The sequence below is a fragment of the Canis lupus genome, chromosome 26, assembly GCF_048164855.1.
Source record: "Canis lupus baileyi chromosome 26, mCanLup2.hap1, whole genome shotgun sequence".
In the NCBI taxonomy this organism is placed as follows: Eukaryota; Metazoa; Chordata; class Mammalia; order Carnivora; family Canidae; genus Canis; species Canis lupus.
In genome coordinates this window covers 44388224-44410169 of record NC_132863.1, presented here as the reverse complement: position 1 = coordinate 44410169, position 21946 = coordinate 44388224, and the positions used below count along the sequence as shown (strand labels likewise).

The 21946-nt window shown below is 41.7% G+C and overlaps 1 protein-coding gene across 21 annotated transcripts; it reads right to left on the bottom strand.

Annotated features, from left to right (window-relative positions):
• SPO11 (SPO11 initiator of meiotic double strand breaks) lies at window positions 1–15303 on the bottom strand. 21 transcript variants are annotated; one of them, XM_072801508.1, is made up of 15 exons: window positions 15069–15303; window positions 14650–14721; window positions 12734–12847; window positions 11406–11494; window positions 10933–10999; window positions 10598–10706; window positions 10072–10158; window positions 9119–9155; window positions 8686–8795; window positions 7218–7317; window positions 6863–6900; window positions 5656–5732; window positions 3087–3198; window positions 1393–1426; window positions 1–182 (listed from the first exon to the last, which is right to left on the bottom strand). In XM_072801508.1, exons 1-15 carry the CDS (start codon window positions 15197–15199, stop codon window positions 121–123), a joined length of 1239 nt encoding a protein of 412 aa, XP_072657609.1. In that variant the 5' UTR covers window positions 15200–15303; the 3' UTR covers window positions 1–120. The 21 variants fall into 21 exon arrangements, with proteins under 21 accessions (XP_072657609.1, XP_072657614.1, XP_072657613.1 ...); XM_072801516.1 differs by lacking the exons at window positions 1–182; window positions 1393–1426 and adding exons at window positions 1897–2540; window positions 2631–2676; XM_072801513.1 differs by lacking the exon at window positions 1393–1426 and having other exon boundaries at window positions 4–182.
• Between the last annotated feature and the right edge of the window lie 6643 nt (window positions 15304–21946).

Genomic DNA, 21946 nt, shown 5'->3' with positions numbered 1-21946 from the left:
ATCTAAACTAAATGTATCTGCGAGCCCCTCTCAAATTTATTTTCAAAAAATTTTATATTTATTTTCATATTTTAATGACTACTGTCGATTTTTCATTGCTTCTCATTTTGACAGTATGTCCTAATCCAATCTTGCAGCTTGACTTTGTATTTCTAGGTTGGTGATGTTCTCCTTCACAGAACCTGTCGACATTCAAGTGATATTAGATGTAAAGGATGGTAGGAATTCAAAGAAACACTTATGATTTATAAATTATAAATTTATAGAAATGTTTTGGGCAGCCCGGTTGGCTCAGTGGTTTAGTGCCGCTTTCGGCCCGGGGCGTGATCCTAGAGATCAGGGATGGAGTCCCATGTCGGGCTCCCTGCAAGGAGCCTGCTTCTCCCTCTGCCTGTGTCTCTGTCTCTCTCTCTCTCTGTGTGGCTCTCATAAATAAATAAAATCTTTTAAAAAAAATAAATAAAAATGTTTTTACAAAGGTAGGATAGTCACACAAGTCAACTTGATAGTCTCACAGAATATTCTCAAAATGAAATCTGGTTCTGACATGACCAAGGAAAATAACCTAATTGTTGGCATTACAGTCTTGAAATCAGGAGGACCTGATTTGACCCCAAGCCAACAATACGAACTGCAGACCTTTTCAGAGCACTTCATATGTACTAGTGCCATGGTTAAAAGCACAAGCCGTGGATGGAGCCAGACTATGGGTTTAAATCCCAGCTCCACTGCTTAGTGGTTATGTGACCCTGGGAAAAGTTCCTTAGCATCTCTGTGCCTTTGCTGTCTTATCTTACTAACGTGGGGAGGATAAGGAAAGTACCTAAGCTCACAGAGTTTCTGTGAAGATGAAGTTAATGTTCAAAGCACTCAGAAAAATACCTGGCACATAATAGGTGCTATACAGGTATTTTATTTTCTTATTATATTACCTCATTTAATATTTACTAGAACCCCTTAAGTAGGGCTGGCTTCACAGGTGTGCAGTCATGCCAGGCCCCAAGCTAAGAAGAGCCCCCTGTGCATGTTTTAATTCTCGCTATTGTCTTGATATTCTTAGTAACTTCTGAAAGAGGACCCTACGCTTCCTTTTGCACTGGGCCCCACATATCCAGTAGCTGGTCCTGCTCTTGAGGTCAACAGTGTGAGGTGTCCTTCCTCTGCCATGTTCCGGCGATGTGGCTTTGGACAAACAACATCCCCCCTGTTCTCACCTATAACCCACGGATGTGATGACAGACCTGACAGGGCTCTTGGGAGAGTTAAAATAATGTGTAAGAAATAACTGGCTTAGGTACCTTCTCAGAAACAGGACTCACTACTATTAAGGTTTGTCTTGATAAAATAATTCACCACGTTTCTATTCTCCTATAAATACATATTCTTGCTTACCATTACAAGTAACTTCAATGCAGTTAGATGTTTGCTGAAAGTACAGAATAAAGTCATAAAACTCATCTCTGGAAAAATTCAGATAGGGTCAGAAGGATAGAAAATGGAATCTTTACTATTACAGAAAAGCCTTATTAAAATTCAAGGTTTCGGGATCCCTGGGTGGCGCAGCGGTTTAGCGCCTGCCTTTGGCCCGGGGCGCGATCCTGGAGATCCGAGATCGAATCCCACATCGGGCTCTCGGTGCATGGAGCCTGCTTCTCCCTCTGCCTATGTTTCTGCCTCTCTCTCTCTGTGACTATCATAAAAAAAAAAAAAATTAAAAAAAAATTCGAGGTTTCTCTAAGTTTTGAACTTAGAGTATGGTAGGAATACCATAGGTACAAGTCTTGAACCTGTACTAGAGGGGAGGTCAGGGGATTTGATTTTGGGTGAGGACAGATAAAACCCTGGGGAAATTTTCATATAAATTTCTAATAATAACAAGCATACTCAGAAACAAAATTAAGTGCTTCAGACTGTATCAACCCAAATTTTTATTCATAATAAATTTTACTACTTTCACAAGTGAATGAAGGGGGTACGACCCCTACACCATGAAGGCAAAACACAAAAGGGCAACTAAAAAGGAAATGCTAGACACTGTAATTCATTTGCAGCCTCTCAAATTTAGATTATTAGTTTTGATACTAAAAAGATGCTTTATGGCTTAACATTAGTTGCATTATAGAAATTAAAATATTCCTGCAGACTTTGATGGCATGTATATTTTTTCAAATAAAGTGGTAAAGCCAAAGTAACATATGCTCTTTTATAATTTACTTTAGGACATAGGATACAACTCAGTCTCTACAGAGAAGGATAAAACAAAGTCTTCTAAAGAAAGCTGTTTTGACAAAAAAGATCACCAATGGAAAATTATTTTATCTCTACAGAATCAGGAATATATGTTCTTCCCACAACAGTATCTACTACTGAAAACTAATGAAAAATCTCTTGCAAATCAAAAGATATATTCTGATATATTTTTATATCCATCCTCCAAATTTTAATTTGTTAGGTAGGTACACTCTGGAGAGATAATCTGATGATAGGAAGGTCAAAGCTTGAATTTCTGCCTTCATTTTAGAGTCTGCCATTATTTCCATCTGTCAATAAAAGCAAAGTACACTTGTGACAGAGTCCTGTGCTACCGCTCTGTTGACTCAAACTAGTAAATCTAGACTTATTTTACTCACCCAAATCATGGACAATAGGCTTCAGGTCAGCCAGAACATTCTAGAGCTGTTACAGCAAAAAATGTCAGAATACCACCCAGTTTGGATCTTCGATAACTAGGAATGATCTGGGGTCTTTATGTAATTTCTTTCTCTTCTTTCCTCTCCCTTAAACTGTGCTACAGCCATAGACAATACGCATAGAACTATGATGAGGATAATAGGTCAGCTCCATCCATCTGATCTTATCTATTAGCATTCATAATCCAGTGTTTCAACAGTCATTTATTGCCAAACAACACTCACTTTAGTTGAGTTATATAAAATTTCAAGAATATCTTCAAAACATTATGTGAATAGCCACCATGAAAGTTAAAAGCAATAAAACATACAATACTTGAATTTTAGAAAGAAACATACTTCTTAAAAAAAAAAAAAAAAGAAAGAAAGAAAGAAAGAAAGAAAAAAGAAACATACTTCTTTTCTCCAAAATGGTTGGCAAGTAACATAAGGTCTTTTTAGGACACTGTCAAGTTTCATTTGGTCCCGTTTTGTCAGTGGAATTAAAGTATCTCTAGGTATATTTAACCTGGAAAAAAATATATTTAAAAAAATCAGCAAAAACAAAGTGCTCCTATAACTTGAAGGGCCTGTATTTATTTGTATTTATTATACTATTTCAAGAAATGCAGAAGTAACAGATGGATCCATCATTTAAATCCAGAATTTGGGGGATCTGGCACGTCCTAGACCGGCAAGTATTCAAGTTCACTGTGGACGTCTGTCCTAAATTGTTGTTTTCCTTCACATCACACCCACAGGACAATGACAAGAACACAGACATTGGTTATAAAAACAAATGCAGGTGCCTGGGTGGCTCAGTCAGTTGAGTGGCTGCCTTCAGCTCAGGTCATGGTCTCAGGGTCCTGGGATCAAGGCCTGGGTCCAGGCTCCCTGCTCAGTGGGAAGTCTGCTTCTTACTCTGCCTCTACACCTCCTCCCACTCAGACTCTCTTGCACTGTGTTGAATGAATACATAAAATTTTTAAAAACTAAAAAAATTTTTAAAATGCCAACAGCACTAACATCAAGTATGCGGACACCAACGTGGCTCCCAGAGCACTACAGCCTTGAAGCAGTGAGCTAATTAATATACATGGGCAGTAGCAAGATTCATTGTGGGGTCTCAGGTTCTACTGGGCACTTCATTCCTTGTAATTCACTCAAAATTTTATGGGCTAAGGAAGTTTGTCTCTAACTTATTTTCATTAATATGCACACATACACACACCCCTATCTAATTTTAAATTTTAAAAAAGGTGTAATTTTTTTTCTTGGTGTGTATTTTAAAAACAGAACACAAGATTTTTTCCTATTTATGGAATAGGCTACTTTTTGAAGTCACAAATCCTGGATTTCCCAGGAGAGCTCCAGTTTCAAATAGTCTTTTTCAATTCCTCTCAATTATGATCATTTGCCAGTGGCAGCTACCAGATAGGGTGACAATTTGATTAAAAAGGGTGGGGGCGCAGAGGATTTCCCCTGAAATCGTGTTTGGGTAGCTACCACACTTTAAGAATTTTTCATTGTCCATTTCTTTGGAATGGCTCTGAGGGCACTAATGGAATTAATGAGATGCAGCTAGAGTTTCTCCAAGCCCTCCACCTTAATAATTATGAGATCATTTACCCGAGTTTGTGTTAGGAAAGCTCTTCATACAAACAGGTCACCCCCAAGAGATTTTGGCCATGACACACACACCAAATAGAAAAAAAGTTTAACTCACTAGAGTGTAAATGTTCAAAAATCAACAACTGAATGTTTTCTCTTATGCCCTCATTTTGTCAGAAGTGGCAATCACCCAAAACCTGTTCGTGTTCCAAATGTAGGAAATAAGTCCCAGGTACCGAGGTTTGCTCACTGCTTAAAGATATCCAATAAACACTTTTAAGTGCATTCACACCAGCCAATTAAAACAATAGAATATTTTAAAATAGCACGCTAGCAGAGATGAATAAAAGTGATGATGTCCTGTGCTGAGGGACAGGTGGGCTCTTACTCTCCAGGGAAAACAAAATAATTAACCTATCCAGAGGGCAGTCAGAATCTTAAAAATGTGCATACCCTTTGACCCAGCAATTCTGAGAATTCAGCCTTCAGGACTGTGGGACTAATTAAAGATGCAGGCAAAGATTTGGTTACAGAAGGGCCCATCAAAGCACTATTTATCAGAGATTTGGAAACCACCCAAATGTCGGACTCTGAGGTGCTAGCTGAATAAACACTGGTACATCCAGAATTGGAACTCAGTATTAGAAGACACTAAAAGGAGGTCATGGAACTGTATTTATTGATACGGAAAAGTGATTTCATTGTGTTGTGTGAGAAAAGCAGATTACAGAATAATGAAGTATGATCCCATTTTTGTGAAAAAGTTATGGCTATACATAGAGTAATAACTATAAGAGTAATGCTGTTGATCGGTAGGTGATATTTATCTTGTTAATTATATTTTTTCTATAATTAACACATAGAACTTGCCAAATTTAGATTTCCAAAATTTAAGTCACCTTAAAATGAGATTTTTTTTTTTTAAGGAACTTAAAAATTTAAGTCTATGATAAAGCTGATTCATATGGCAAATGATGTTGTCAATGATGACCATTTAACTAGATTCAATGTCTTACACTTTGAGTGTAAAAATACTACAAAACCTTAAAAAAATTAAAGACTAAAATTAAAGAATAAAAATATTACAAAATCTATTAACCAAAAGGTAGAACAAAAAATATCCTCTAGCTGAAAATTCAGCTAGCCAAATTCATTTATTTTTTTTATTTTTTATTTTTTGCCAAATTCATTTAAATATTTTCCTAATTGAAACAGAAACATCGATGAATTAATTCATGATTCTATAATCTTGAGTCATAGTAACAATATAAATAAAACACCTTCCCCGTGGTGACTTTTTCAGCTTATTGTTACATATTATGATGAGTCATCATTTCAAAACTCCTAGTTTTACTAAAACCAAAATTAATCTAACCGTTTAATATCAGAAGGGAGGAGACCAAGCCATCTGATAGCTGGAACTGTGAGATTATGAGCTTCAAAAGACATTGCCTAAAATAAAGAGCAAAAGTACATTAGGTGAAGCTAAACTGCAGAAAACTAGCATATCTGTTTTTACAGACACATTTTTTACTTATTAAGAAGCATAAATGGGCAGCCCAGGTGGCTGCTCAGTGGTTTAGCGCCGCCTTCGGCCCAGGGTGTGATCCTGGAGACCCAGGATCAAGTCCCATGTTGGGCTCCCTGCATGGAGCCGCCTTCTCCCTCTGCCTGTGTCTCTGCCTCTCTCTCTCTCAAGAATAAATGAATATAATCTTTAAAAAAAAAAAAGCATAAATACTAAAGACTGCATACTCCCTGAACCCACAGAACTAAGTGAATCACCAAGACTTTTGCTAACCTGGCTTTCAGGAAGGTTTTAAAACTGCTCTAGTATTTCCACATTGATTTTATATAAAGTAAAACTACAAATGAACCTCTCTGACCTACATTTATTGTTGTTTGTGATTCTGTATTTTAACATCTTGCTTCGTCATCTGTTTTGTCTAAACATGTATGTCATATAAACATATATGTCAGGAACACTCAAGGTGTATACCAGTGGTTCCCAAACTTTATCATTCATCAGAATCACTTGGGGTCCAAGCCTAGAGATTCCAATTCAGGAGACCTGGATGGGGACTGAGATGTGCATTTTTGGCAAGTGCCCTGGTAATGCCAATACTGCTTGTCTGGCATTTGAGGCCAGAACCATTGATGTACGGTAGTTCAGACACTCTAGTGGTGAAATTTGGTGATGTTTTTATTTTTCCTTACAGTGGGAGGAAAAGGAATTGGCAACGTCAGAATTCAAGGCAATATATGTAACTTTCAGGGTTTATTTGGCAATCAGACCTGTTACCCCAAGGTCCCACAGTTAGTGCAGCAAGCTGGGAGAGTGGAGAATAACAGTGCCTCTTGTCCACAACTAATCCCACTCTGTCATCCGTGGTCACACTGGTCATGCTGGAAGCTGGAGTCACAGCCTCTGAAGCAGATTGGCCCTAAATTTGGAGAGTAGCTCCCCAGAACACTCTGGGGGTCCTCAGCTAACTATGGGCCATGAAGTGAATGCAGCAATCACTCTGATGAATATAAACTATCTCAATAGTGGAAAAGGAAAAATACTTTTCTGTACTTACCATTGATCCATACTTATAGATGCACATGATTTCTATGCCTGTGAAAAGAAAGTCACCCATACAGTTAGTCTCCTTGTACATTACAGGTCAGGGCATGGGCACTCTCACATTTTATCTAACATCTGCAACTTTTATTTTCATAGATGCTACCAATAAAAAATTTATGGTTCAGTTTAGTGTGGCAAAAACAGCAATAAATTACCTTGAATGATTACAGTCATTAATTTTAATCTAATAATCATCTTCTTTTAAAATAATTTATGAAAGTGTTCTAAGAGTAGAAAAGCACAACTAGAAATATGATAAACAGGATTTAGGTAGGATGACTGCTTCAAATAATCCAACCACAAATCACCATGTGGATCGGCATCAACAAGAGCGAAAACAGGAATATGAAATGTATCCCACAGCTTCTTGACTAAAAGTCTCGTGTTCAGGTCAGGTACTCCTTTTCCCTAAAAACAAGATTGAAAGAAATTATGCATTTTAATTCTAGCAGAATGAAACTCACAAAACCTTTCCCTTATCTTCTTAATAATTTAGAAGTTAGAAAAGTTAGGTCACCTTCAATTTCAGATGGAAGACCAGCATGGACTGTGAAAAATGTACAGTCTACACAACAGAGTGAAAAAGCCTGCATATTTGTAACTGTGACCCAACTATCCCAGTCCTGGGAAATAATTCTAAGGAAACGTTTCAGCAAAAACGGAAATTATAAAAATCTGACATACACGAAGATGTTCACTGCAGTCTTATTTAAAACGACAAAGGCTATGTAAGTGGCCCAAGTATCTACCAACAGGGACGTGGAGGCAGCATCGCACACATCGTTTGGCCCTAGGCCAGCAGGTCTCCTTGACTGCTCCAATGTTACCAACTCTCCCATACAACTAACCCTGTAGTGGGAAGCTTACTACCCTTTGCTCAAGAGCCTGTAGCTGTCTGGGTGGCATCTCAACGTATGCTTCTGCGTTCTCTGCCCTTCTTGGTGCATATATATGTGAATGTATATATATGTATAGAAAAGCAGGCTTCCTTTGATGGAATTCATGCAATTTTCTGATCTACAAACCTGCGGAGGCAGAACACAAAGCAGCCCTTGTACGTTCAACCCACCCAGAGCTCCAGTGTTACCATATTATGTTTGAGACAAGCAGCCATGGGGGAATGGCACATAGGTGACTCTGAGAGCCCATGTAAACTCACTGTGGGATTAGAAAATGACTGGGGGACCCGGGGACTCAGTGGGTTAAGCATCTGCCTTGGGCTCAGGTCAGGATCTCAGGGTCCTGGGATCAAGCGCCATGTTGGGCTCTCTGCTTAGTGGGGAGTCTGACTCTCCCTCTGCCTCTGCCCCTTCTCTTGCTCATGCAAGCTCTCTCTAATAAATACAATCTTTTTTTAAAAAAAAAAGAAAGAAAAAGAAAAAATCACTGGTATTTAAGAGTGGGGACCACCACCTTGATTTTAGTCAGACTTGAGGATGTTTATTTTTAAATTTTATTTATTTATTCATGAAAGACACACACAGAGAGAGAAAGAGGCAGAGACACAGGCAGAGGGAGAAGCAGGCTCCCTGCAGGAAGCCAGATGTAGGACTCAATCCTGGGACTCCAGGATCATGCCCTGAGCCAACCAGGGATCCCCAGATTTGAGGATCTTTAAATAAATGCCTTGGAAATTCTTATTCGATCACCCCAAAGGATGCACCATATTGATAACAGAATGTCATGTAAGCTGTACAGATAATGGTATAAACCCCTCTTGCCAAACACTGAAGTAGTATGTTAGTCTTGGAACTGTAGTAAAGGGAGATAATATACCGTAATCATGATGCATGGGGACATTCTGTTGCAAAAGTTGTCATCTAGGAGTCGCTGAAATGTCGCATCTTTTTCCACAATTAATAGAAATTTTGCATCTGTAATTAAATCTGTGACATTAAGGCTGATAATTTGAAGCCAAGAGTATTTCTGTTTAATCACCAACTAAACAGCAGTGCCACATAAATCAATTCTAAAGCAGCTATAGATACAGTATATTCCTTTTTACCTTCAAATATATAGGTATGTATTTACATATTTAGATACCCATCTTTCCTACTAGAGAGGGAGCCCCTAAAGCAGGACCATGTGTGTTCATCTTGACCACTATAGGGTCTAGCTTGACAGTTACACATTATGAAGGTTTGGTTTATCAAAATAATGAACAAATGAAAATTCTACAGGCTTAAATAGTTTTCCCTTCAAAGGATACTTCGAATTCCTTGAATATTAGATGGCACAGCAACAGCCTAAATGAACAAGAGAGTTTTTATTTTAAATAAAAGCAAGTATAACCACATTTGAGAAATATGTCACAAAAATCCTATGTTTTCATTTTCCTCTGAATATACTAGTCATCAGAGATTTATTCCTCAGTAAGGAAATGCTAGGAAACAGATTTACTCCTCAATAAAAAGACAGATGCGGGATCCCTGGGTGGCGCAGCGGTTTGGCGCCTGCCTTTGGCCCAGGGCGCGATCCTGGAGACGCGGGATCGAATCCCACGTTGAGCTCCCGGTGCATGGAGCCTGCTTCTCCCTCTGCCTATGTCTCTGCCTCTCTCTCTCTCTCTCTCTGTGACTATCATAAATAAATAAAATCTTTAAAAAAAAATAATAAAATAAAATAAAATAAAATAAAAAGACAGATGCGCCACCCTAACTACATCCTAACGGGTGAGTATCTCTCAGAAACTTTGTGGATCTGTGGCTTAGGTGGCAGGAAGTGGTAAATTAAAGCCCTCCTATCCTAGAGCACACAAGTGTCGTCTTGCTCATTTCCAAACTGCTGTGCAGGTTAGTGCTGTGGGCTTTCCAGGTGCCAAAGCCCAGAAATAGTTCAGAATTAAACAGATCAATTTCAGAACCAGAAAACTGCAAAAAGATTACATAATTATGCTAATAGACAAGCTACATGCGACCTGAAAACAACAGTATATTTTTCAAAGGAAAGAGTATCTTTGTGTATTTCAATATGACATTGAACAATTGGTGTATTTTAAAACTGTGGCTTGAAAGACCCCCTAAAGCATATGCTTATTCACCCTTCAGTTTTATTTGAAAATCTTAAGGTTGAAACTACGTAAGAAAGCAGGAAATAAAATACACTTCAAGAACAAAGGATCTGAAAGAGAGTAAAAACATCTGAAAACATTAAAATGCTTACTGTTGCACCACAGGTACAGTGTACTCTGGTGCCATCTTCTTCGATGTACCTTAAATTGCCAGCAATTAAACCTTTTGATGTAGATAACTGAAAAAATAATAGCCATATTTGAACACTTCACTAATGTTTTTAAGTTTATTAAAGTAATCTCTACACCTAATGTGGGGCTCAAACTCACAACCCCAAGAGCAAGAGTTCATGCTCCACCGACTGAGCCAGCCAGGTGCCCCCGACCAACATACTCTATAGCTGAGCCAATCCTCGTGTTCACCTACCAGATTACGTATATTTTAACTCAGGATGGAATTTAAGAAGTAAAGGAGAAAATATGTAATGGTATATAGGGATAAAAAATATTTAGTAATTCAGCCTTTTGGTCCATTCATCCAAGGGTATATATACTAAAAGATTATTTAAATTCATAATGAGAAAAATGTAGTATCAACTAATACGAAAACATGGCACAGATTATCTGTATTTTTCTGTTATGATTTTACACAAATCTTTTGTATTAAATGCTACTTACTATATGTAGACTCATCCTCGGCACTTTTAACATACAAGAAATGTCATTGATAATATTGTCCACGACAGTCTGGTTACCGAAGAGTTGGCTGTCAGTATAATATATGTCTCTATGAAAATTAAATATATATTTTTAATTAGCCATATTCTCTTTGACTATGACAAGTATTGGAGTATTATTTGTAGGAAGCTTTGTTGAATTAAATACAACATATAAAGAAAGTAACTTATTACCCATAGTCTAGTCTTATGTACCTTTTTAAAACATAATGGGAGTTAACCTAAACAACTCTCACATTGTGTCTTAAAGAGTAATTTACCATAACAAGAATTTACCTTTTGGTTGCATAAGTGTTGCTCTGTACTAGTTTATAAATCTTGGACAGTATTTTAAGAATTAGGGCTGGAAAATAAGATGCAATAAACAAGTTACTCACCATTTCACTCATTAATTCAAAACACCCACTATCAAGGATTTCAACTGCCCCCAGTTACTTTCCATAAGATTAAAAAAAATATCTTTCCAAAATAGAAGTACTGAGTACAGAATAATAATTTCCTGAAGGATCAGATAAAATTAATTGCTTTCTGAACAGCAAAACCAAAAGAATACTTTTCCACTGAATCATGTACCTTTAAAATTTGCTTCCATTGTTATTGACAATGCAAAATTTTGTAACTTTATTTCAGGTGTAAGGGTAGTCTATTATTAAAGAACAACTAAAAATCATTCAACTAGGAACAACTAGACCCAGAAGGTAACCGAACTTACTTATTTTACTACTAAAAGCTAAGAAAGATTAATTTACCAAATTTTTTAACTGATTTTAGTGAATCACTTTTGATTTTTCTTGTGGTAAAGTGAGTTACCATCTGAAGACCCACAGAATCTTCAAACCTGTCATTTTGTTGAAAGGCAAAATAAAAAAGAATTAACTTCTGAACACCAAACAATATGCATGTAATATCCTCTTCTGCACATCATCAAAATCCATATTACTTCTCAACAGAAGCACTGAAGCTTTAGGACAACTTCATTTATAATTTTAGATAACTCCAGGTGGTAATTAATTGGCTTTGTGACATATAGAGGCACTAAAAGTGTTTAAAATAAGTGTATATGTGTGTATTTAGTGTATAATGAGTGATTTAGTGTATGTAAACTATTTTAGGCATTTCACTATTTTGTTAGCATTTTTCTCATTTTAATATACTCATTTTGCTCAATTAACAAGTTTTCAAATATTGCATTTCTGATTTACCTCCAAAATTACATTAAATGAAATAACAAGTTGCATTAGGTTGTTAAACTGAACTGCCAAGCCTGTCCTAAAGGTGGCAGAAGGCACCAGGCAAATAGGCCAGATATTAGCTGCCTCAGGGCTTCATGAAATCCATCTTGGAAAATGATGCAAAATATGATTCAAAAGTTTACAGTTTGTACTAATTATACTGACCATAAAAGAATAGTGACTAAAGAGACTCAAAATTACTTTTATTCTGCTTCTGCAACTCTTACTGAGAACTACTGTAGTGTTTTTCATTATTTAGGTTCTACAGGCTGAGCATATGAAATACACAAACTATAGGAACAGGTTGGAGGACTTTGACAAAGCTGTTTGCAGATTTTCCCTCCTGGACACATGACTTAGCAAAGGCACAAATCTTCCAGGAGAGAGAGCCTTTGAAATGTGCTGTGTTCTGGATACATTTATTTTCATTCCAGTATCAGGATTGGTTGTAGCTTCCCTGAGCCAAGTGGTTTGCTTTTGTAGTTTCTGCAGAATTCCGCTGGTCGTATTTCCCCCCTTTGAGTGCTAGGAAGCTTAGATCCCAGTCTGGAGGCTATTTTTAGCAGAACCCTAAGACTTTATCATATACATTTTTAATTCTAAACTCTTTTGGCCCTTTCATTTGTTGTTCCTAACATTGTTTTTTTCCCTTTGCCTTATCTTCACACCCACTTCTAGTTTATATGACCTGCCTATGAGATGTGTATTTTGTAAACTTCCTTAAATCCTTCTAGGCAGGGTAAAAGCAGTAAAAAGAATGAAATCAGACTAGAACTCTAACTCGAATAAATTCAAATAATGACATAGATACTCTATTTAAAAATTTAAAAATGCAAAATGCCCACTTTATATTTTCCCAGCTTGATCTGTTGCCTATTGTGAACGCAGGTGCTTCATTCCTTGCCACGCTTGTGATTATGTTTTGGATAACACTTTCTATAGATGCAAGAACCTCAGAACTGAAACAATAAACACACTGTGATTCAGTCTTAATTCTGGATTAGGCCTTTGCAAAATGTAACATTTCACCAGATCAATACAGATAGGTTTTTGTTTCATTGGTTGTTTTTTAAGAATAGGTAATTCGCCTCCATACTGATCCCTCCCACTAAATTTTGACATCAGCGTTGCACTGAAAGAACTGTATTCATAGTAGTTTCTTGCAGAGAAATTTCATTTGCTTGTAATTTTGCTTCTCAATTACCAACTGAAGTAATATCTCCCTTTTAGACAATATTAATAACTAGACAATGATTTATAAATATATTCCAATCTCTTCATATTAACCTACTTAAATTCAAACTTGTTGGCTCGAAATACTACTGATAAATGTTTTAATTAAAAATGATGTAATACTGGCTTTGAATTTAATTTCTTTCCCAAAAATGCAATGCAAGAATATTCCAAAATAAATACTTCTTATTGTAGCACATCACCCTGATTGATCTCATGCCTTAAATCCGCCGTTTTGAATTTTAGTGATACAAAGAGAAAAAAAAAAGTTTTAATCACTACCATGGAAAGACTTGGCAACCATCTCACCACTTTACAGCAAAATATGAAGACTTAGCCCAGTTTTCTGTGAGCGGACTTTTAATTTCACAAGCCATCAGCTTCAAAAAATGCTGCTCAGTTATAAATACCATTAGTGTATTGCCTAAGAAGGGAAATCAAATTAAATCTAGAAAATGCGTAAAAATGCAGAACGTTCTAATTTCCCCCAGAAACTTCAGAGCTTGCTTTGAACATGCACCTCGTCAGAAAGCAAATTTTAAAACGATCAGTATTTTTTCTAACACAGAGAAAAACTGACTCCAAGATCTCATTCATTTTTCCAGTCTGGGGGGGAAAAAACAACTTGCAAGGTGATAGTGTGACCTTATTGTGAAAATAACAATTTTCACAAATTGTGAAAATAACAATTAGATTCGTTCCCATCTGAAGCCGAAACCAGGGCCTTCCATTCCCTCCTTTCCATCCCCCTCACGAATTCTTCCTCAAAGCAAATACTTTCATAAAAATCGGTTTGCTTGTAGGCTTTCCACTTTTTTTTTTGGGGGGGGGGGTTTGTTTGGTTTTGTTGTTGGTAGTTGGCTTAGTCTTCTTAAAAATAAGACAGCAAGCTGTTTAAGCTGAAATACTTTGCTGATCGGGGCGCATGGGTGGCTCAGCGGTTGAGCGTCTGCCTTGGGCCCAGGTCACGATCCCGGGATCTCGGGATCGAGTCCCGCGTTGGGCTCCCTGCGTGGAGTCTGCTTCTCCCTCCACCCGTGTCTCTGCTTCTGTCTCTCTCATGAATAAATAAAATCCTTAACAACAACAAAGACCTCTTTTAATTTCAAAGTAGTGATACGTGTGGGTGGCTCCGTGGTTGAGCATCTGCCTTCAGCCCAGGTCATAATCCTGGAGACCCAGGATCGAGTCCCGCGTCGGGCTCCCTGCGTGGAGCCTGCTTCTCCCTCTGCCTGTGTGTGTCTCTCTCTCATGAATAAATAAAATCTTTAACAAAAAAAGAAAAAAAAAGAAAAAAAAAAGAAAACCTTTGCCGATCAACCAGAAAAGAGGATCCAGAGGGGGAAAAAAAAACAGCATTTTAAGTAAAAATGGCCAAGAACACGAACACGTTCCCCGCGGCCGCAGCACCTGCCGCCGCCAGCCGCCACTGACTTTCACAGATTTTGAATAAACCACTTCAAACGCGTGTAGACGCTGTCCTGTTCCAGGTCCGTCGCCGTCTCACCGCGACCGCATCCTTGCTCACCTCGAGGTCTCTCCACAAGCCTCCCTCTTTCTCTCCTCACACACGCTCCTCAGAGCTTTTTTTAAGTTAAAACTATACCAAAAAAAAAAAAATTTTTTTTTCTTTTTAAATTGTGTTTTAAAACAAACACAAAGCCAGAGCGCGCCCCACACTCCCTGACCTCCGAGAACCTGAGGGAACCTGCGAGCGGGGCCGCGGGGGCAGCTCCTGGAACCTTCTAGGCGGGGAACATTCCAGAAGACGCCGGGAGTCGGGGGCGGGGCCTGCCCGCCGGGAAGGGAGGGGCGAGCTGAGGAAGGCCCGGCCTGGGGGTTCGGAGCGGCCTGGAGACCCGGGCCTCGCGCCCCCCCCCCCACCGGGACCCGCGCCCTCTACCTCCCGAGCATGCGCGCCGCCCCGGGACCCCGGGGCCCTTCTACCTCGAGGCCTGAGGCGTCCCCCCGCCCGCGGGCTCCCCACCGCCTCTCCTCAGGGCGGCCAGCAGGGAAGCCCTGTGCTGGTCCAGAACCGCGAAGAACGAGGCCTCAGGCCCCATGGGCGCAAAGGCCATGACGGCCGACGGCGAGGGAAACCTCCAAGGGCAGCGGCTCCAGCACCGGCACCCACGATGGCGGGGCTGCCGCCTGCTCCGCACCACCCTCTCCGCGGGCACCACCGCTTCTGCGCATGCGCACACCTTGCCCCCCCACCCAGGCATACCACCACCTCTGCGCATGCGCACACCTTGCCCCTAGGCATGCGCATAACGCCTCTCTGCCGTGAGGGGAGTGCGCAGGTGCACCTGGGGGCAGGGCAAAGTGATGGACCAGTGGGGACCCGCAGGGCGTGTTTGGGTGTTGGACCCAGTTTTCCTTGAAATGGGTTTATGAGGTTGGTTGATTGGTTGGTTGGTTGGTTGGTTGGTTGGTTGGTTGGTTGGTTGGTTGGTTGGTTGGTTGGTTAGTTGGTTGGTTGGTTAGTTGGTTGGTTGGTTGGCTTGTTGGTTGGTTGGTTAGTTGGTTGGTTAGTTGGTTACTAAGGGGTGGTTTTTAGGGAAAATAGTACTAGCGATTTTTCATGAAAATAAATCATTCTGGTGATCCGCCTCCGTGCCAGATGCAGCACTAGGCCCTGGGTTCGGCTGCGGTCAAAGCAAATAAAATTCCTGCCCTTTTTGATATGTTTACAGTAGCCGCTCTCTTAATCCTCATAACGATCCCAGGAGGTTCCTGATGCCGTCGTGGTGATTTTGCGGGAGAGGAGGAGCGTGAGGTGCATGCACAGCTCAGTCAGGCTGGGGTAGCATCCCAGCTGGATGGCCTGGAAGGGTTGCCAGATTTAGCAAATTAAAATGCAGGACACTCAGTGAAGTTTCAATTTCAGATAAACGACAAATACTCTATTATTTTTTTTTTATTATTTATTAGAGACACCAAGACACAGGCAGAGGGAGAAGTGGGCTCCATGCAGGGAGCCCAATGCGGGACTCGATCCCGGGTCTCCAGGATAACGCCCTGGGCCGAAGGGGGTGCTAAACCGCTGGGCTACTGGGGCTGCCCTTTTAATTTTTTTTAAAGGATGACAAGGTCCCATGCAATCGTTGAGACATTCATTCTCTTGCCGAAAAATGGTTTTGTTGTTTGTCTGAAATTAGAATGTAACTGGACATCCAGTATTTTCATCCAGCAGTCCTGACATTGGATCACATCCTTACCTGGGGTGGGGGCAGATTTGGTGAGCTGCACCCCCATATGCACACTTGGAGAAGAACCTAGGAATTCTGAAGCGCCAGAGAAGGACTCTTGCCTCTGGGGGACGGTGTCCGTGAGAGAGAGGACAATGGGGAAAGACTATAAAGCCTGTTAGGTCCAGGGCCTGTGGTGGCCTATGGGGGCTTATGGGGGTCTGGTCCTACAGGAATGGCAGCCCAAGGGCTATGCCCCAGAAGAGCCACCAGATATCAGGCCCCTCCAGAGAACTATTTTGTTCCCTCGCATCCTGGTTATCTGATAGTTTTGAAAGGAAAACTGTGCACTTCACTTTTTTTTTTTTAAGATTTTATTTATTTGTTTATTCATGAGAGACAGAGGCAGAGACATAGGCAGAGGGAGAAGCAGTTCCCTGCGGGGAGCCTGATGCGGGCCTCGATCCCAGGACCCCGGGAATACAACCTGAGCCAAAAGCAGATGCTCAACCACTGAGCCATCCAGGTGCCCCAAGAATTCTTATCCCCATTTCACAGATGAAGAAACTGAGGCTTAGAAAAGTTGAGCAATTTGTGCAAAATCGCACTCTGGAAGCTGAGAGAGCCGAGAGGTAAATCTTGACTTGGCAGTTGAGTTGCTGGGGTTAGGAGGCACCACTGCGGGGCTGGCTGGGGTTAGGAGGCACCACTGCGGGGCTGGCTCGGGAAGGTGCAGTAATCTTGCAGCCACTTCTCTAGCGGTGGGATTACCCCTGGAGTCTGAGTTTGCTCCAGGTTTCGGTGAAGGTGGTGCCACAGGTGGGCTCTCCTTTATCATCCTCAACAAAGAAGAAACAACAGACTTTTGAAGGGACAGGGCCAGTCAGTGATATCACCTGGGTGCTTGTCTGCTGGGAAGTGCCTCTCCTGGGACTAGAACCATCTGTGTGGGTGTCTCTGCATCTCTCTCTCTTTCCCTCTCTCTTGGACAGGCCGTTCTGTATCACGTAGTGCAACGCTCTGCAGCCAGGAGCCAGTGGCCTCACTAGATCTGACATGAAATGAAAAGTCCTGAGCTGGGCAGGGGCACAGGGAGGGGATCAAAACAGAGCAGGGAACAACCCATAATAAACCTGGCATTCCTGCAGCGAGAAACCACAGGGGCAGACTTGAAAGGCCTCGCTGTGTTCCCACTGCGGCAGACCAAAGCGGGAGGCGTTAGCCGTCCTTCCAGGCAGCTGTAGTTCTGCCTTCAGGTACCAGGCTGCACTCAGGTAACTTGCAGGCTCTGCGTGCGCCACCTCCACATCAAAGTCAGCCAGCCTAGCCCCAGGCCCGGGGAGGAAGCCAGAAAAACAGATTCCGCCCCTAGCAGCAGATTGCAAATGAAACTGGCAAGTGCCACTTTGCAGGGTAGTCTCGCTCTTGGGTTCTTTCTCCTGCTGGCCGGCTGTGCTGGGCGCGGGGACAGAGAAGGGGCACAAAGCCGTGCTCTAAGCCGCTCTTGGGAAAATGAAAAGCTTTTACCCAAACCCCGCCAGTGGGCCTTTCCTCAGAACCCAACCTGACTTCCAGAAACTTGTCTGAGAGCCAGAGCCCACATGCGGACTGGCAAGGAGCGTTATTTAAATCAGGCACAATTATCGTAGGGGAGGATGGGGAGGCCCTGCCAGCAAACCAGACAGGAGGGGATGCCATACTTGTTACATTTAAGCAAGGTGGTTTCTTAGCAAATGTAAGTGGATTTTAACATATAGATTCTTGGGGGGAAAAGTAAATGCTATAATAATTTCATTTCTTGGAGCTTTAAGTGGTGTTCTCTTTTTTTTTTTACGTGTGGGGCTTTTTAGGTTTTTAAAGCATTGTAAGAGGGATATATGCTTTTTTTTTAAAGATTTTATTTATTTATTAATGAGAGAGAGAGGTAGAGACACAGGCAGAGGGAGAAGCAGGCTCCATGCAGGGAGCCCGACGTGGGACTCGATCCCGGGTCTCCAGGATCAGGCCCTGGGCTGAAGGCGGCACCAAACCGCTGAGCCACCCGGGCTGCCCAATATATGCTTTTTTAAAAAAAAGACTTTATTTATTTATTCATGAGAGACACACAGAGAGGCAGAGACACAGGCAGAGGGAAAAGCAGGCTCCCCATGGGGAGCCTGATCTGGAACTCGATCCCGGGACTCCGGGATCACAATCTAAGCCGAAGGTAGACACTCAACCACTGAGCCACCCAGGTGCTCCTAAAACTTTGTAAGAATGATATATGTTTTTCATAAAATATTTACATAATTCAGAAGATACAAAGTAAGAGTGAAAGAACCCCCCTCCTCCCATGCAGCCCTTCACTGCCCCACCTTCATGTGTCCTACTCTGGACTCTCCCATCCTCTGGACCCTGAGAATTTCTCCTTCTTGACCCCAGGGCCTTTGCACTTGCTCATCCTTTAGTAGTTTGGAATGTTTTGTCCTTTTTGTCTTCTACTGCCTGTCGTCCCTCCACTAAATCCAGCTTTGCTAATTCTCCTGTATCCTTCAGATCTCTGTCTGGACATTTCCCTGGACCACCCCCAAGTCTTGACCCCTGTGTTCTCCCTGTCTCGACATGCCTGCATGTCTTTACCCTGTCAGCCCCAGGCGCTGAGCTCATCCAGTACCCCACAGTTCCCCTGTGTCTGCCACACAGAAGGCACTCAGCAGTGTTTGTTGAATGAATGAATGACCCCTTGTGGGATTATGTCTATTATCTACTTGTAGTATTTCACCTAAGACATCTTTCTGTGCATGCCCAAATAAGCATAATTTTTTATATGAATAAGATGCTACTCTACATTCTTCTGGGATTGCTGCCACTGGTCATAATCAAAACCGCAGTTTGCTGATGGTCAGACACTGAGCCAAACGCTCCACACACAAAATCTCATTTACTCCTTCCCACTGTGTGAGGGAGAAAGTTGAGGCTTGAAGAAGTATAAAGAAAACTTCTGAAAAAAAAAAAAAGAAAAAGAAAACTTCTGGGGGCACCTGGGTGGCACAGCGTTTGAGCATCTGACTTAAGCCCAGGGCGTGATCCTGGAGACCTGGGATTGAGTCCTGCATTGGGCTCCCTGCATGGAGCCTGCTGCTCCCTCTGCTTGTGGCTCTGCCTCTCTATGTGTGTGTCTCTCATGAATAAATAAATAAAATCTTTAAAAAAGAAAATAAAACTTCTGGGTTTCTTAGAGATGCATATGACAAAGCTGAGCTGTCAGCCACTATCCAATGTCACCTCAAAGTCAAGGTAATTTAGCACTGGTGAATTATTTTGCCCATTTTTCATAGCCAGTGATTATATAACAGGATGTGTGATGTGAAGCAGATCAATGAATAGAAGACAAATCAACTTTTAATAATATCAGCAAAATATTTTGTGAGCATTTGTGGGTCATCTTACTGATGCAGGGCATGGTGGTTGTTTTGAGGGAGAGAGTGCTGTAAAATATATACACACCACCGCCAACCCAACACCAGCTTCCATGACTGTCAACTTGCAGCCAAACTTTTTCACCTACATCCACCCCCTTCCCAAACCTCCTTCCAGATTATTTGGGAGCAAGTTCCACGTGTCATATGATTTCATCTTAAGTATCTGAACGGGTAGGGCAGCCCGGGTGGCTCAGCAGTTTAGCGGCACCTTCAGCCCGGGGTGTGATCCTGGAGACCCGGGATCAAGTCCTACATCGGGCTCCCTGCATGGAGCCTCTTCTCCCTCTGCCTGTGTCTCTGCACCTCTCTCTCTCTCTGTGTCTCTCGGGATAAATAAATAAAATCTTAAAAAAAAAAAAAGTATCTGAACAGGTATCTTTAAAAAATAAGGACTCTTTAAAAGATAACCATAACCCCATTTTCAGAACCAATCTTCTATTCACAATCATCCTTTAATATTCCCCCAATATTCTATCACTGCTCAGTGATCTTCATTATTCCATGAATTGTTTTTATAGTTTCTTCTATTCAAAGTGCTGATAAGATCCACCCATTCAATCAGCTGTTGGCTGATATGTCTCTTAAATTCCTTTATTCTATAGCTTCCCCTCTTTTCCTTCTTTACCATTTATTTGTTGAAGATAACAAGTCATTTGTCCTGGAGAGTTTCGTGCAATTAATAGTTTGTGGATTGCACCCCTGTGGTGTCGTTTAACATGTTTTTCTGTCCCTGGTATTTCCTGTAAATTGGAGGTTAGATTTAGGGGCCTGACTGGTCCTGCTTGAATCTTCCTTCCTTCCTTCCTCCCTCCCTCCCTCCCTTCCACCCTTCCTTCCTTCCTTCCTTCCTTCCTTCCTTCCTTCAGCAAAAAATATATCATAGGTAGTTTGAAATACGTAAGATTTCCATTATAACCTTCCAGGACCTCTGTGGCTAGGGCTTCCAGGTTGATAAGCTCAGAGCCAGCTTGAGCCTCCCAATTAGCAGAAGGAGAAACTCACCCCAGGAGGCGAAGTCACACTCAGCAAAATCCCTGCCGAGTTCTGAATCCCTTCCAGGAAGACCAACTCAGAGAAGGAAGTCCACAATTTCCCTCCACTGCATGGAACTGACCTACGGATTTGCAGGGAAGGTTTCTCCACCTGGCTGCCTCTTGGCTGGCTAACACGCAGAGTCTTCTTGCCACAGCCCAGCCTGACTCATCCTCTCGGCTTTTCATTTCTTCCTCACACCCCAACCGGGCTGCTAATCACTCCCCTCCACCCACCCCGTGTGTCGGAATTGGCGAAGCCCTGGCCTGGAGACACCCTTACCACAACTGTTTTCCAGCCCTGCTCCAACATCTAGTCTCTGCTTTATTCGAAAAATCAGTTGACACTAAACGTCGACTTGCTTTGATTTAAGAGACTTTAAAATTTTTTAAGTAGTTCTCATCCTTCCTCTCTGCCCCTTCTTTTTCTTCTTTTATTGTTTGTCTTCCTTTCTAAAGGCTTCTTGGCAACTGGTTTTGAAGGAAAGAGACCTTTGATGAAAGACCAGAAGGCATATTTGGTGCCCAAAGCCAAGGTGATGAAACTCTCCTAAGGTGATTTCCCCTTCAGTTCCTTTCTTTACTGTGCACAGGCTCACACCAGAAGGGTTTCTGGATTTACATATTGACGTGAATCATCTGGCACACAGAGACAAGGGCCTGCCTGGTGCCCAGGGCTCTTCCTGGCACCAAGATTCAACGAAGAGCAAGATCAGAGTGCTAGGCCCACATTGCTAGTACTTTGGTGGGGGAGACAGATTATAAAGGGGAAAAGCCAGATGCACGACATAATTTCAATAATGTTGTGTTGCTGGGAACACAGATCCCGATGTTAGGACAGGAAAAGCCGAACACGAAGTGAAGTGAACAGAGAAAACTTGAAAAATGAAGAAGGGCTGGGCTCAGGTGGAGGGAAGAGTACGTGCAAAGGCCCTGAGGAGAAATGGGAATCGAGAGCCCGCCAGTGTTGGTGGAGGGTGTGAAGGACAGGAAGGTGGTGGAGACGAGGTGGGCAAGGGTCAGACCATTGGAGGCCTCCCAGCCAGCAGGACAAATTGGGACGTTGCTATAAGGCAGTGATTCCAACTGGGGCAATTTTGCCTCCCCAGGATATTGGGCAATGTTGGGAGATATTTTTGACT

What these genes read in the sequence shown, in the direction of transcription:
- SPO11 (XM_072801505.1), bottom strand. Translation starts at nt 15,199, where the DNA reads ATGGCCTTTGCGCCCATGGGGCCTGAGGCCTCGTTCTTCGCGGTTCTG. An exon ending in TCAAGCTGGGAAAATATAAA is followed by an intron (nt 11,495 to 12,733) that starts GTGGGCATTTTG and finishes ACAAAATGACAG; the next exon opens with GTTTGAAGATTCTGTGGGTC. An exon ending in CCCCATGCATCATGATTACG is followed by an intron (nt 7,318 to 8,685) that starts GTATATTATCTC and finishes TCTTGTTTTTAG; the next exon opens with GGAAAAGGAGTACCTGACCT.